This window comes from Apostichopus japonicus, chromosome 19 (genome assembly GCF_037975245.1).
Source record: "Apostichopus japonicus isolate 1M-3 chromosome 19, ASM3797524v1, whole genome shotgun sequence".
NCBI lineage: Eukaryota > Metazoa > Echinodermata > Holothuroidea > Aspidochirotida > Stichopodidae > Apostichopus > Apostichopus japonicus.
This window is the reverse complement of record NC_092579.1, coordinates 6,957,875-6,971,856: the sequence shown is the minus strand read 5'-3', so window position 1 is coordinate 6,971,856 and position 13,982 is coordinate 6,957,875. Positions and strand designations below refer to the sequence as shown.

Sequence of the window (13,982 nt, the reverse complement as noted above, 5' to 3'; positions counted from 1 at the left end):
GTCACACAACTACTTTGTTATTGTTTTCATTGTTAGCTTAGCCATGTGACTCTGGTTGAACGAGTCGCAGCTAGCACGATTTTCATACCGTTGTCAAACTCGGTATACGTCGTTATACAGGGAGTAATATGCAAACAGTACAATACACACGACACAATGTAGATTACATATTACTGCGAGCTGAAGGACGATGGCTACCCGGCATTCCAATCATTCTGTTCAGAAAATAATGGCGGGGGTGGGGGGTTTGGGTGGAGGGTTGGTGACGGAGTTGAGGCGAGGGATGGGATGTTGTTGACGTTTGACTTTGGTGCTGCACTATGTAAATCGTGAATAATGTACATGATGATGCCCCAATGACCATGAACTTTCTTTTTCACATTGAACCCTTGTCATCCCCACCCCTCCCCCCATGTCCCATCCTCCCTGCATCTTGATGGCTTAGGTGTTTAGTGTCATAAAAGAGAAAACTGAATGCAGAAGTTGTCATTGTACTCCCTAAAATTTAAAAGTTCCTATCACTCCAAAAACTTTTCACAAATGAAATAGCAAAAGCCTGCCAACTTACAGTTTCATAACCCTATTGAAGACAATTTATTTTTAGTCCAATATTCATTCTTAAATACTTCACTTCAAATGACCTTTGTACTCCATCAAAAACAATAGCATGCTTGTACCCCATAGATTCTCATTATAATCCCTTATATTATTACACCTCTCAGGAGATATATGGCAATGGTGAAACCAATAAGAGCTTCTTTTTTTTAAAGTAAAACATTTCTTCCTCCTTTTTCTCATTTACTGTACATATCCTTCCGCCAACCAATCAAGATTCTACACCAGTCCTGCCCTACATCCCATTTCCCATTAATGAGATACCAGTGTAAGGCAATTCAGCTCTGTAAAACAAAGACATCCTCCATAGCACAATTAAGCTTCTTCCTTCTTGGCTGGAAAGGTAGAACACAGAAATGAAAACCATCTTTGAAATCATATTTTCTTTTGACATTTATTTACATAAATCATTACTATCTTCCTATAGTCACGTGCAATACAGCCTTTTAAACTATGTACAGGAGAAGCCCCATAAGTACAGTAAAACAGCCTATAATACTTCAACACTCTTTTTTTTTCTCTTTTCTGTTTCTATTATATCAATGTTATTTTCTAACTCTGATGCTATTTATAAAATACGACAAATAATTCATTCCAAACGTCAGACTATTTATTCCCTAATAGTTAAAAACTTAAAGGTCATCAATATCATTTGAACATTTTTCAAATTGTTCAGTGTTGATTAAAAGTTATAGGTGCTGCCCCCAAAATAAGCTGGAAAAATCAAATAATGGTCACCAATCTTCAAACTTCTACAAGGATTGTAATGTTACAATAAAAATAAAACTTTCAAACCTATCTCTCACTCAGACATCGTATTTGCGTCGTTCAAGACTCTTCAGTGTCTGGAAATAACTTGGATGACCAGAGAATCCAGAGAGACTAAATTTTAGAAACTTTCTAGACCTTTTTAGCAGACTAAAAGTATGGAACGGCACTGATGATCTCATGAAGGTTTCCAAAAGTACTTCCAAGGAAGGTTGACCACTCCTCCATAATGATGGGATCATATCAACCGGTCAAATGTCACAAAGTGACTAAATCTTCTCTGAATGTGGTCACAATTACAGTGTAAAAACTTGACCACTGGTGACCAATTTTGATAATTCTAACAAGATTTGGTGGCATAAATTAAAGAAACAATTTTCAAAGCAAAAAGGAAGGTATTTAGACAAATGATTTCATATCTACTGAAATAGACTACATTGACAAAGTTTAGCTTGCTCAGTTGAAAATTTCTCCCAGGTATTCACAACTGTTATGCATGTTAAGAAGTCAATAGTCTGTTAACCAAAAATCAACAAAGTTAACATTGGTTACTACAGTGACTGAAAATATTCCATCAAATGGACAGCAACATTTAAGACATTGTGTTAAACAAAACCTCTACCGATAGATGGTAGATAATTACACCTCCTTGCTTCCTAATATTTTGAGGATGTACTGACACGCTATTTCAAGTTGTGATAGAAACAGCTTGCTTCCAAGATATGCTAGAAAGTGGTCACCCTCACTGGTACACACAGGCACTGTTACTACACTATTAACATGAATACTCTTTATTTCTGCAAACACTCCTCCCTATTCTGAAAAAAACTGATATGTAAAAGGTATAAAGGTTTTTTAATACACAGTTGAAAAGGGGGGAAAAAACTGGTTAAAATAACTAATGATGAACAACTGGCAGACCTGAAAATACAGATTCCTTCGCCTGGAAAGAACATTCCTTAAATAATCCAACTATCTTTGTTAATGCCACCATATTTGTGCAGAAGTCTACAAATCCAATTTCAGGTAAAACCTAACAATTTAAATGAAAATAAACAGCAAACTTGTCCACTGAAAAAGAAAAATTAAGGAAAAAGAAAAAGAAAGGTGCTATTGTACCAGTCATGACCTATGCTACAAGAAGAAACAATACTGTGAATGTAATTGGCCAAAAATTTAGTTCTAATTGATACATTAAACCGAAGCAAATGAAAACGATAAAACTATCCCTAAAATTCTCACTGCAGCCAATCGGGTCAGAGACAACTTAATCTGGGTGATCTCAACCTTCTTAAGTTATCAGAGAAATAATTGAACCACAAAAAGAAGGTATTTGGCGAAGGGGTAGAATGGATCCTTGAATCCAAAAAATAACTCTTACTGGAACAAATAAGACATAATGCAACATAATAAGGTTACAGTGCAGAGCAATGGTACTACTGCAATGCAAAACATATCTTTAAATTCAGGATAACCTCTTATAACTAAAGTCTTTTAAAATGATTTCACATATGACATAATTCTAAGACAAAACCTCATAAAAAATACACTACAGCAGTTTTGCAAAGGCAAATTTTTCTGATTTTTTTTTTCTGTGCGTGTGGTGAAGTTGCAACAGCTGAACATTTTTTGCTTAATTTTTTTTTTTGGCATATACAATTATATTGAAGTACTGTTTGCGCTATAACAGACACAAAAGGAGGGATAAGTTACAGTTGCGATATCACTACTCATAAGCATTTTAGTCTTAAATTACAAGCATCAAAAATATTCCACAGAATAAAGTCAGTTTCTTCAGCTATAACTTGCTATCAAACCTCTTGAAAATATATCCACATGAAAAAAAACTTTACAGGAGTAAAAAGAAATTAAATACGTGACATGGAAATAGACAGTTAATTCTCATATCAGGAGAGTCATACCCCATCCCTGCTACCCATCAGCCACTTTCAGCCCCAAACTTCATCACAAGAGATTACTGCCCTCTTTTACAACTAGTAAGAAGCACAATTTTTGAATACCTCCATCTGTCAAACAATGTTTGCTCCCTATTCAGGATATTTCTAAATATTTTTCACTACTTTTGTGACTTCTTTCCTCATCCTAATTACGTCCTCCCTCTTTTGCCGAGGAAATTATTTTTCTATTGCACAAAGATAAAACTGCATATTCATGAAGCTTCCTAGAGCAAAGAAGTGAAAGTATTTTACTGTGCAACACAACTAAAGCGACAGTTGGCAAATATCAGCACATAAAAATATTAAACAATTAAACGGTAAGACTCTTTTAAGTTAAAAATGATAAAATTGTTCGGATAAATTGCAGTCTCACGAAGACTAGCAGTGATCATAATGAAAAAAAAGTTTGGTCATCAAAATCTGATGAAGCAAAGGTAAGGAAATTATTTGACTTTGGCAGGTTCTAAGTAATTGCATTTAATAAGTTTTGCTTTGTCTGATTTTTAATGAAAAAATAACAGATAGAATAAGTACAATGAATTAGCTTTTTTCCTTTCATATTAACCTAAATCTTGCTTAATAATACTCCATCAACTTATACAACAGAGTTTTTAGATTATTTCTAACATTATTTTAAGTGACCAATCCACCGATAGGGTAAAGCAGCGGCTAGTACAAACTAGCATCAACTTTTGCTTCATTTGGTGGATGCAGGTACCTAATACAATGCTGCAACAGATCGCTGATATACTTAAAATGTCCACTTTGACATGGAGCATGGAATAAGATAGTTGAGAACTCAAGAAAGTCAAAACCACATTTTAATGACACTGCATTGATCGGTAAACTTTGAATACTTTTGGAAAAGTTTATTCCAATATTTTGAAATAGTTAATTCCATTATGATTTTAAGTAGATGAAATAAATTGTCTAACATTTAAATGAAAACAACTCAAATGTTTTTATTCTTTTGCTTTAAGTAAAGGCAGTCTACATGTCTCAGAAGTTCTTATTCTTTTCCCACAGATGACATTATATCAGAGAGCAATCTGCCTTGAATCACTGACTTAAGGCCCGGTCACACTACAGCAATATTTTATCGGAATACGGTCCGATTTATCCGATTTTAGGCAGAACAGTGAGGTTTGTGGTAGTGAATGTAATGAACGCAGTGGAATATTCGAATACCTACTCCGAATCTGAGGGGTTCTGGAACGGACTACATTCTGAAGTGACGTCACATCGAAAAACGATAAAAATCGTAAGAGAAATCGGATAGCTATCCGATAAAAGGAAACGGAGTCAATATCAAAAGTTAGGAGAGGGCTATTCCACATCGGAATGGCTCAACAGATAGCAAATCAGGTCCTTTATCACTGTGGCTGGAAGACCCGAACGAAAAATTGGCAGTTTCGATTCCTCCTGGAAAATCGGATAGTATTCAGATAAAAAATCGGTATAGTGTGACCAGGCCTTTAATTTTAGTAAAACTGAGAAAAGAGGAAACAGTGTTGTCCAAGGCTCCTGAGGATAGAAATGCCTACATTGAGAGCACCACCAACAGAGGGCTGGATACTGTAGCTCTGTTGGTAGAGAACACAGGACTTGTAACCCTGATGTCACTGATCCCAATCCCAATCCAGCTAAACAAAATTATTTGTTCATTCCAAATTTGTTTTGAAAATTTCCTAGTTAATTTTCCATTGTTTTATTACTTATTGTTGAATTAAATTAAAACATTTCCAAAATTTCTTTCATGAAAAAAAATATTGATATAGTTATTATATGATTAAAATATCTGTATGCTGTTGTATAATATGCCCAGGAGTAAGGAATAGTTTTAAGGTATATATGTCTGGGTATACCTGATCAACAAAGTAAAACTAATTCTTTTCTACTCTCAATAAGATTAAACAACAAACAGGTGATATACAAAAAGAAAGGATAAAGGCAGTTTTATGGCAGCCTGTTAAAGTTACAGTTATGAAATCTGAACAAATGACAAACAACATTAACTAAATCAATTTCAAACTAAAGCACCATTGATGACAACTTGTAGAACAATATTACCGATGACATCACTTAAAACAAAGTATAAGAATGTTTGTACTTAACCAGCTTTGTAGCAATATTTTCTTGTTTTTTCCCTGCAAAAGTGTCATATTTTTGGTTCTGTCTTTTCCCTATTTCAATCAGATCCCACAACAGACTGAACCTTATATATAATATCTTTTCTATAATAATTCAATTTTATTTCCCTCCACAGAGTTTTGCTCATAGCATCCCCGACGAAGTTGCAAATTCTATTTAATTCTATTTAATACGCGTCTAACTGCAGATCAAACTTTCTAATGCTCTTTTTCCCATCTTTTTCCAAAAGATTTTCATTTCACCCTCTAATCCCTATTTAATCCTTTTAATCCCCTCGACATCTCCACATTTGACTCTGTATATGACAGAAGAATTTGGCCTACATCATATAGATTTGAAATTAAACAACTGTTAAACATCAAGGACGACATTTAAGGTAAATTCTATCGGCAACTCTTTCAAAAATCGTCGTCTGAGCTGAGGAGTCCCGTCTTCTCGTTATGGCTACCTTTGCTCCACCTCTTCTGGCCCTCGGGTTTGGGCAAGCTCGGCACGGTGTCTTCAGACTCCTCCGCTCCGGATCCTTTCTCGGTCGGAATGTGATAGTAGCCAGAATCCATTTCTTCCTTTGAGGTACTGTTCTGGATGTGCATGTACTGCTGATACTGCGGCATAAAGTTGTGAAGGGTGTCGTGGAACATGTCCGAGGGGTTCACGGTATCTCGAAGATTACTAGAGATACTCTGCTACAGAACAGAAAACGAGACAAAAATTCAGCGAAAACATCACATAACATGAAAGGATGCACGGCAATGAATTCTTCATCAGTCGACAATATTGCTCCAACATATGCCACAAAAGTCACTTTATTTTTCATCCTCAAATTTATTGTTTAACCCTAAATTCATTTTTCACCGTCACTTTTTTAAAGTTATGCCAATTCATTTAACAGCTCCCATTGAGATTCCAGTGTTTGAAATGTGATGTTCACCATTATATGAAGCTTGAGAGCACAAAGTTTGTTTTTTAACAGACGGTGAAAACCTTGCAAAAATGTCAGAGTCCTTTATATGAAAGACTAATCTATTCTCAAGAACACTCAAACACTCAACCTGACACTTTAATAGCTGATTTACATATGCAATGTCTAATTTGCATAGAAGATTGTAAGCAAGCATTGTTTTTGTCATCAGAAAGTAAAGCTGATTACTTTGGGTTATAAAGATATACCTTATAGCTTTGTTTGGACATAAAAAAAATGTATGAGTTTCTTTCTTGAAATCAAGTACATTTTCTGAGTTGTACACTGGTGTTTATAGTTTATAATATGATACCTGTTATAATAAGGTAGAGTAATACAAGCATTTTCAATTATTTTGCTAAATATTTAATTGCGCAGTTTGCATGGATTCAGTAGACATGAAAACTTAAAATTCAATTCCGTTTTTTTGACTTTCTGCTTTGATCATATGAAGTGACTTGTCTATTCAGATACACAGAACACAGTTAAGAACACTCACCAACCTATAACTAGTATTTATTTCCATTCGAATGGACTTTTGATATTTCACTTGACGTTAACACCATAGAAATCACCTGGTTACAAACAGTGTCGAAAGAAGGAGACAGAATTGGCTGCAGCATCCTTCAGTAAGGGATGCAAATCTTTTGGGCTCTGCAGTTTCACACAATGACAACTGCAGAAATAATCCCTATTGTTTGATATTGATTCATCCTAACTAAGCAGCTTCTAAGTTTGACACTGCATCTTTAATACAGTTTCAATCTCATGGGGTTGAGAGGGCATCACATTGTTTCCTTTTTGCATCCAGGATCTATCTTTGGCAACTTTTCTTTAAAAGTATTCTAAAAACACACACACACCTTTGATGATCTGTGCCATTACTTCTGTAAAGTTCCCTTCAATTTGGCAAGTGACGCTATATTATGAGGATAAGTGAGAATCTGAAGAAGGGGGGGGGGCAAGGGGGGAGGGAATACGTACCATCCAGTAACCATACAAATTCCAAACTGTCAATCAAACTTGACTGCAAATCCATTTAGGTAAATGGACAGCATATCTTACTTGCTGAAATCCTATCTCTGTTTTACCACTAACCTGCATATCTCTTAACCCCTATCTCTGTTTAACCTCTTAACTGCATATCTCCTAAACCCTATCTATGTTTAACCTATTACCTGCATATCTTAAACCCTATCTCTGTTTAACGTCTTAATTACATCTCTTAAACCCTATCTCTGTTTAACCTCTTACCTGCATATCTCTTAATCCCTATCACTGTTTAACCACTGTCTTGCATATCTCTTAATCCCTATCACTGTTTAACCACTAACCTGCATATCTCTTAAACCCAACCTATGTTTAACCACTAACCTGCATATCTCATAAACCCAACCTCTGTTTAACCTCTTACCTGCATATCTCTTGAACTATATCTCTGTAAACATCTTACCTGCATATCTCTTAAACCCTATCTCTGTTTAACCACTAACCTGCATATCTCTCAATCCCTATCTCTGTTTAACCACTAACCTGCATATCTCTTAAACCCAACCTATGTTTAACCTCTTACCTGCATATCTCCTAAACCCTATCTATTTAACCACTAACCTGCATATCTCTTAAACCCAACCTCTGTTTAATCTCTTACCTGCATATCTCCTAAACCCCATCTCTGTTTAACCTCTTACCTGCTTATCTCTTTATCCCTATCTCTGTTTTAACACTAACCTGCATATCTCTTGAACCCTATCTCTGTTTAACCTCTTACCTGCATATCTCTTAAACCCTATCTCTGTTTAATCACTAACCTGCATACCTCTTAAACCCAACCTCTGTTTAACCTCTTACCTGCATATCTCTTAAACCCTATCTCTGTTTCACCTCTTACCTGCATATCTCTTTCCTTGTCGTTATTGTCCAGGTGTCCTTCCATGTAGATGGCATAAGGAAATGCAAACCGTAGACCGATGGCTGCAAAGAACATCTCAATACAGATGAAGAAGTTCTGGTAGCCAGCAGAAACTGTACCAGCTTCGATCCTCTCCCCGTTGTAAAGTGGTACGGACCTGATGACCTTCGCCAACTCGAGAATAGCGAGTAAAACACCTTTGCGAGAGAAGACGAACGAAGAACGACTATTTACAAAGTTCCAAAACTTAGCGTGTATTACATGCGGTTGTAGAGCAAACCGTATCATAAAAATAGACTGCACTTAGTTTTATTAATAATTCTGAAACAGGATAAATCCATTTTCAAAGTTCCCCAAGTAATCAAATGTGACAACTTAGCATTCCAAGTCTACTGTTAAAAGATACATAGACTATTAAAATAAGATTTAATAATGAAATAAACTGGTTTACCTTGCCAAAATGAGAGGAAGATGATAGATTTGATGAGGAAAAACTTCAAAACTGGCTGGAATGGGGCGAGGAGCTCTTTGACAGCAAAATAAAAGAGGAACAGCGCAAAGAGAGCAAGACTGACGGAGATGTTGTAGATTATTGTGATATAAAGGTAACCATCGTTGATTCTGTAAAAACAAAATTAAAAACAGAAGATTCAAAAACAAATATTATGACAGTTGTACTCTTCAAATATTAATGCATTTAAAACATAAACCTGTCAGATGAGACAATGCTGTAACCATGTCTCATAATAATTTTTTTCTTCGATTCAACTAAGTAATCGCATTTTTACAAATTCTAAGAGGGCTTTGTATTCCATGTATGAGGCCCCGACTTTCCTACAGTTCGCGGTTCTCAATTAAAATTTCTACCAGAACAAGAGAATAAGATTGGGTGAAGGAAATGAAAACGATTAGTGGTTCCGATGCCCAATCATATTCATAGTGTGGTAGGTCATGTTAATAGTCACGAACTTGTGCACACTTAAATGAAGAGGGGTCCTCTATTGACTAATGTGGCAACATATAAACCAGAAGGGTACTAGGAATCAGTTATCATGTTGACAAAGTGACATAGTTTAACCAGAAAGCCATTTGGCTTTGTGATTTCTTGCCATACAAGTTGCTCAAAATTCCAAATAACTATCTGACTAAATGTAGAGCAAGGGAGTTAAATTTGTCTAAGAATTCAGTGAGAACCAGAAAAGATCATTGATTTCCAGTACTTATTTATAGCACCTTCCTTGTGGGCATCAACCATGTCATTTGCTGGTAAGAAGTGTTTCAATATCCAGAAAGACAATTGTTGAGATATCGTGTTGAATAGAAGCTAGCTGTTACTGCCACACATACACACAAACAGGCCAGCTCAATCGCAAAGGTTACTGAGCCTTCAGCATCATAACCAAATATGTTAGACAGAATCAACCTTGATTGAGCAATGTGTCGGGTAGGCCAGTTGGCTGCACATGCGGAAAGCCTTGAGGACCTGCATACAAGATTTGTGCAAGATTCTTCAGCAATTTGTGTTTTTACTGGGGTTATCTGCAGGGTGGACTGAAATCAGTGACCAGGTTTAGTTGGTGGGCGTCAATTGAGAACACCTGCTTATAGGTAAGTTTGAAACAGGTTAAAATCTTTGATATAGGAGAGGATATCACAGATATCTAGATCACAGAGAAAAAAACCCAAATTTATTTGTAAACTCAATCCAGTAAAACCTAACTATTGACTTTTAATTTCAAATTATCTAACATTATCATGTCTGGAGCTTGCCACTTAATCAAATTCATTTTGAACAATATTCTATATTTATGCTAATATCAAACCGAAATAAAATTTGATAGACTGCAAATTGATTAGATATCCATGACACTCCATTCAAAACATTTCAAGAAAAGTATGCAGAATCCAGTCTTGGTGAGGATCCGAAAATGATAACATCATGCCCAAAACAGATAAATTGACAGTTTTGGGAGAGCAAGGTATTAAATAACATACACATTTTCTACATGAAATACTTAAATATGCAATAAAGTATATCTCTTCTGGGATAAGTTTACACAGGAGTTCAGAATTTATCAAAAGGGAAAAAGGATAAGTTTTCTCACTTGCAGTACAATCCTGTATTTCATTTCCATTGAAACATACTTAATTGTCAATATTATGGTGTTTTTGGTGTTTTAGAGACCTGACCTGGCCTAGGGGAGCTTTCACTCCTAAACTGTGTACTGTGATCACAATGATGCCTCAATAATAACCCCCCCCCTCCACCCCACCCCAACCCTCCAATGAACCCATCTCCTTCCCTCTTTCAAAAAGAACTTAAATAAACTCATTATTAAGTTCACTGATGATGACATCAGTTTGCAGCTTTTTGCACCATTCCTTAATTTATTTGATGAAATCATTTGGGCTGCATTTTTTGCTACCGAATTATAATTCGGGACTACGCTTCACATACTCACGCAAAATTCCCGTCAGAAAATTTGCCAAACTGTAGCAGGATTAATGTCGAAGCCACCATGATGGGTTTGACCAAACAGAACTGCAGAGTGGCTTGCTTACAGAATCTGAGAAACCCAATTGTGTAGGTCTTCCCCTTAAGACAACAGGTGCAGCACAGCCAATTAGCTGGCCTAGAAGAAGAAAAACAAGAATAAATGAAAATTGGAAGTAATGAGAATGCATAATTAATATCTCCATGGCATGTTTTGTATAGCGCTGTTATATATCTCAATCTATACAGTGCTCATTGTGAAAATATGCTTAAAAAGGTCTTGTCTTCAAAAACAACGAGAAGACTCTCGGGTGTAAGTCCAGTACTTTCATTTCAGAGACTAGATTGAACTTAACTGATGCTCAAAGCTTAAATTCAGTTTTGCGGACGTGACTGAAAATACCTCAAAGAGGCTCACTGATTGGTCGACGACTAGACGTGTGTAAAAATAGCACAAATGATGATGGGCAACTTATCATTGATAAAGCTACTTATCATTGCTAAAATTTGCTAGTTATGAGCGGTAAAAACCGTATATTTGTTTGAATATGTAACACTATGTCTGAATCAGGGAACGTGTATGTACTTTGTCCGGAAGTGCCGGTCAGAGATTCCTCAAAGGAATTCTTAGGTATTTCAGAGACTGCAGCTTGTCAAGTTTCCTGGCCCTAGGAAGGACTACTATGAGAGCGCCCTCTGTTCATTGAGAGGCTGCCTGGAGATGCCCATCGTAATCTAATATACGACTTTCCCTCAATTGTACCCAGACTACTGTACAACTCAGTTATGATGATAAGAACAATATCCATACAACCATATATATATACAACCATATATATATACAACCATATACAACTATATATTTTTCTGCCAAATAAGTAGTTCAGAACATGGCCTCAAGGTTGCCACCTAGTTGATGGGATAAAATATTCCACAAATGTTTAACAAGCCTCTCTTTAAAGTTAATCAGGTCATTGGATGTTGCATAGTGATTTACTAAGCTCACTAGAGACAGTTCTAGCTAATTTGATGTCATTGTTTATGCAGTTTATTAATAAGGTTGCTATAGGGTGTACTTCATTTCGGCCCTTACTTTTCCACTAGGCCCCTCCTGCAGTTCTCTCGGGCTTTGATCTAACTGGCCACCATGAGACCAAGGCTCATTTTGATCTGTGCTGTAAAATGACATAATGATTTAACCTTAGAAGGTCGAGAGTTTTCTGTATACAGGGTTTTCACTATTAAACACAGCTGGTTTATTCAGAACAATATTTTATTAATCTTCAACTATCATAAAGAAACTAAATTTTAAATCCACCCACCCTGACATCCTGGTTTTTGCTCAAATGTGAATACTATTGTAGATGACAAGAATTTTACATTTTACGTTGCATTAAATGTCGTTGTGGAGTAGTTTAAACGCAGTGTGCGGCATGCTTGAGAAAACATAATGTAATCTGAACGAGTCTAACCTGAATTGAGCATGCCTGTGTGTTCCTTTATTAGAGACACAACAAACATCAATTAAAGTGTGTCTCTTAAACACTGCAGTTCTGTACTCCTGACACCTCTTTTCCCAAAAATATTCCTACTATGGAATAATTAAGAATCTTGAGTATTTTCTTACATTTTAATGCCGTTCTTTTTGTATTTTTATTCTTCTTCCTTAATATCACTCTATCTATTTCCTAATCTTGAGGGGTGCACAGGTGCAGGTTAGATAAATTAGGAAATAAATGAGCACATAAGTAGATTGGAGATAGGTAAGAGAGGAGCGAAGTGAATGAACAGTTTTTCCGTCAAGAGAACAGAGTTACTTTTTATCTTTCAATCTTTCAGTTTGCATCACCAATTTGTTATAATCATTATGCAAATACAGTATGCATTGCCATTTATCATACATTTATTCCTCCATCTCAGGTTCAAATCACGGGGAAAGGTTGTCCAGGAGATAGAAAAGCGGATGTTTGCAGATTTACTCTGCCTTACGATACAACCTAATGGTCTTACTCTTTATTTATGAGTGTCACTGGAGACAAATAGCCAGCTTGGTTTTTAAAATCAAGCCAAAACAACTTTTAATGCAGCCTGGATAAAATCATACATTGCAAGCAGTATGATAATCTTGAGGTGATTTACACCCTATCAATATCACTCCGTTTCATATATTTATGACTTTACGGAAGGTTCAAACTATGGGCAATAGGTATAATGTATAAAGCAGCAGAGGTTTGTCACTTTGTTCAGACTGTTACGACCGCTGCCTTCTGGTCGTTCACACTATGGTTGCCATGGGAGATAAGAGGATGTATGTGACTTTAGTGCATGGATGATATTAAATGAGGTTACCATTTGACTCAAAACACCATCGTGACCATAGAGTAATTAGGGTGCTCATGTTGTCAGGAGACAGGGAAGCAAGGCAGCAATTGTAAATCAAAACCTCTTGCAGAGAGAGGATGACATCAAATATATTGTAGTGTGTGATGAACTAATACCAATGACTATTGCTAATGAAACATCTATGGTAGTAAAAATAGTCTTAAAGTGGTAACAGTTACTTAAAACTCTAACTTTTATGGAGAAGTAATCAACGAGAGCAACTAAGATGTCGATAATAAATAATATTTACTCGATAAGTACTGTACAAGAGGTCTAACACACGAATCCCAATTAAAGAAGTAGACCGTATCTCAATAGTGCAATAAACTTACACAAACTAATTCACTTCCAACCTGATGATAATCATTTTTGCAAGAGCTATAAATACTTTATCAAATTCTTTTAAATGTTTGACTTTACACCTATGTGCAAGCCTGCATGACTGAGCTGACATTACTGATTTTAAGTTGGCGTTGACCTACACATGTTCAGATTTATCAGAACGAAGAAACAATTAACCGAGGCTGAGATGGGAAATGGAGGAAAGATTTCTTTTCAACAGGAGACTGTACTGTATCATCTGTATGTGAACAGTCTCATTTAATATTTAAGACGATCACACCTACACTTAATAGAATAATCTACACACCTACTGTAGGAAACCTTGTGCATATCTGTGACACTCAACCCTGAGCACAAATTAAAATCCCAAGTCTTCAAATTACACATCACAAATATTTA

General features: G+C 36.0%; 1 protein-coding gene across 2 annotated transcripts in view; it reads right to left on the bottom strand.

The window, feature by feature from the left end:
- Window positions 1-990: 990 nt before the first annotated feature.
- The window catches only part of LOC139959613 (transmembrane protein 184B-like), a 38,872-nt gene continuing 25,880 nt past the window's right edge, over window positions 991-13,982 (bottom strand). The window contains exons 4-7 of one of the 2 annotated variants that reach the window (XM_071957354.1): window positions 10,828-10,998; window positions 8,817-8,986; window positions 8,345-8,562; window positions 991-6,175 (exon numbers count right to left, since the gene is read on the bottom strand). In XM_071957354.1, coding sequence (XP_071813455.1) covers window positions 5,891-6,175; window positions 8,345-8,562; window positions 8,817-8,986; window positions 10,828-10,998 — 844 coding nt within the window. In that variant the 3' untranslated portion in view covers window positions 991-5,890. Of the gene's footprint in view, window positions 6,179-8,344; window positions 8,563-8,816; window positions 8,987-10,827; window positions 10,999-13,982 lie in introns of both variants that reach the window. The other variant, XM_071957353.1, reaches the window with a different exon arrangement.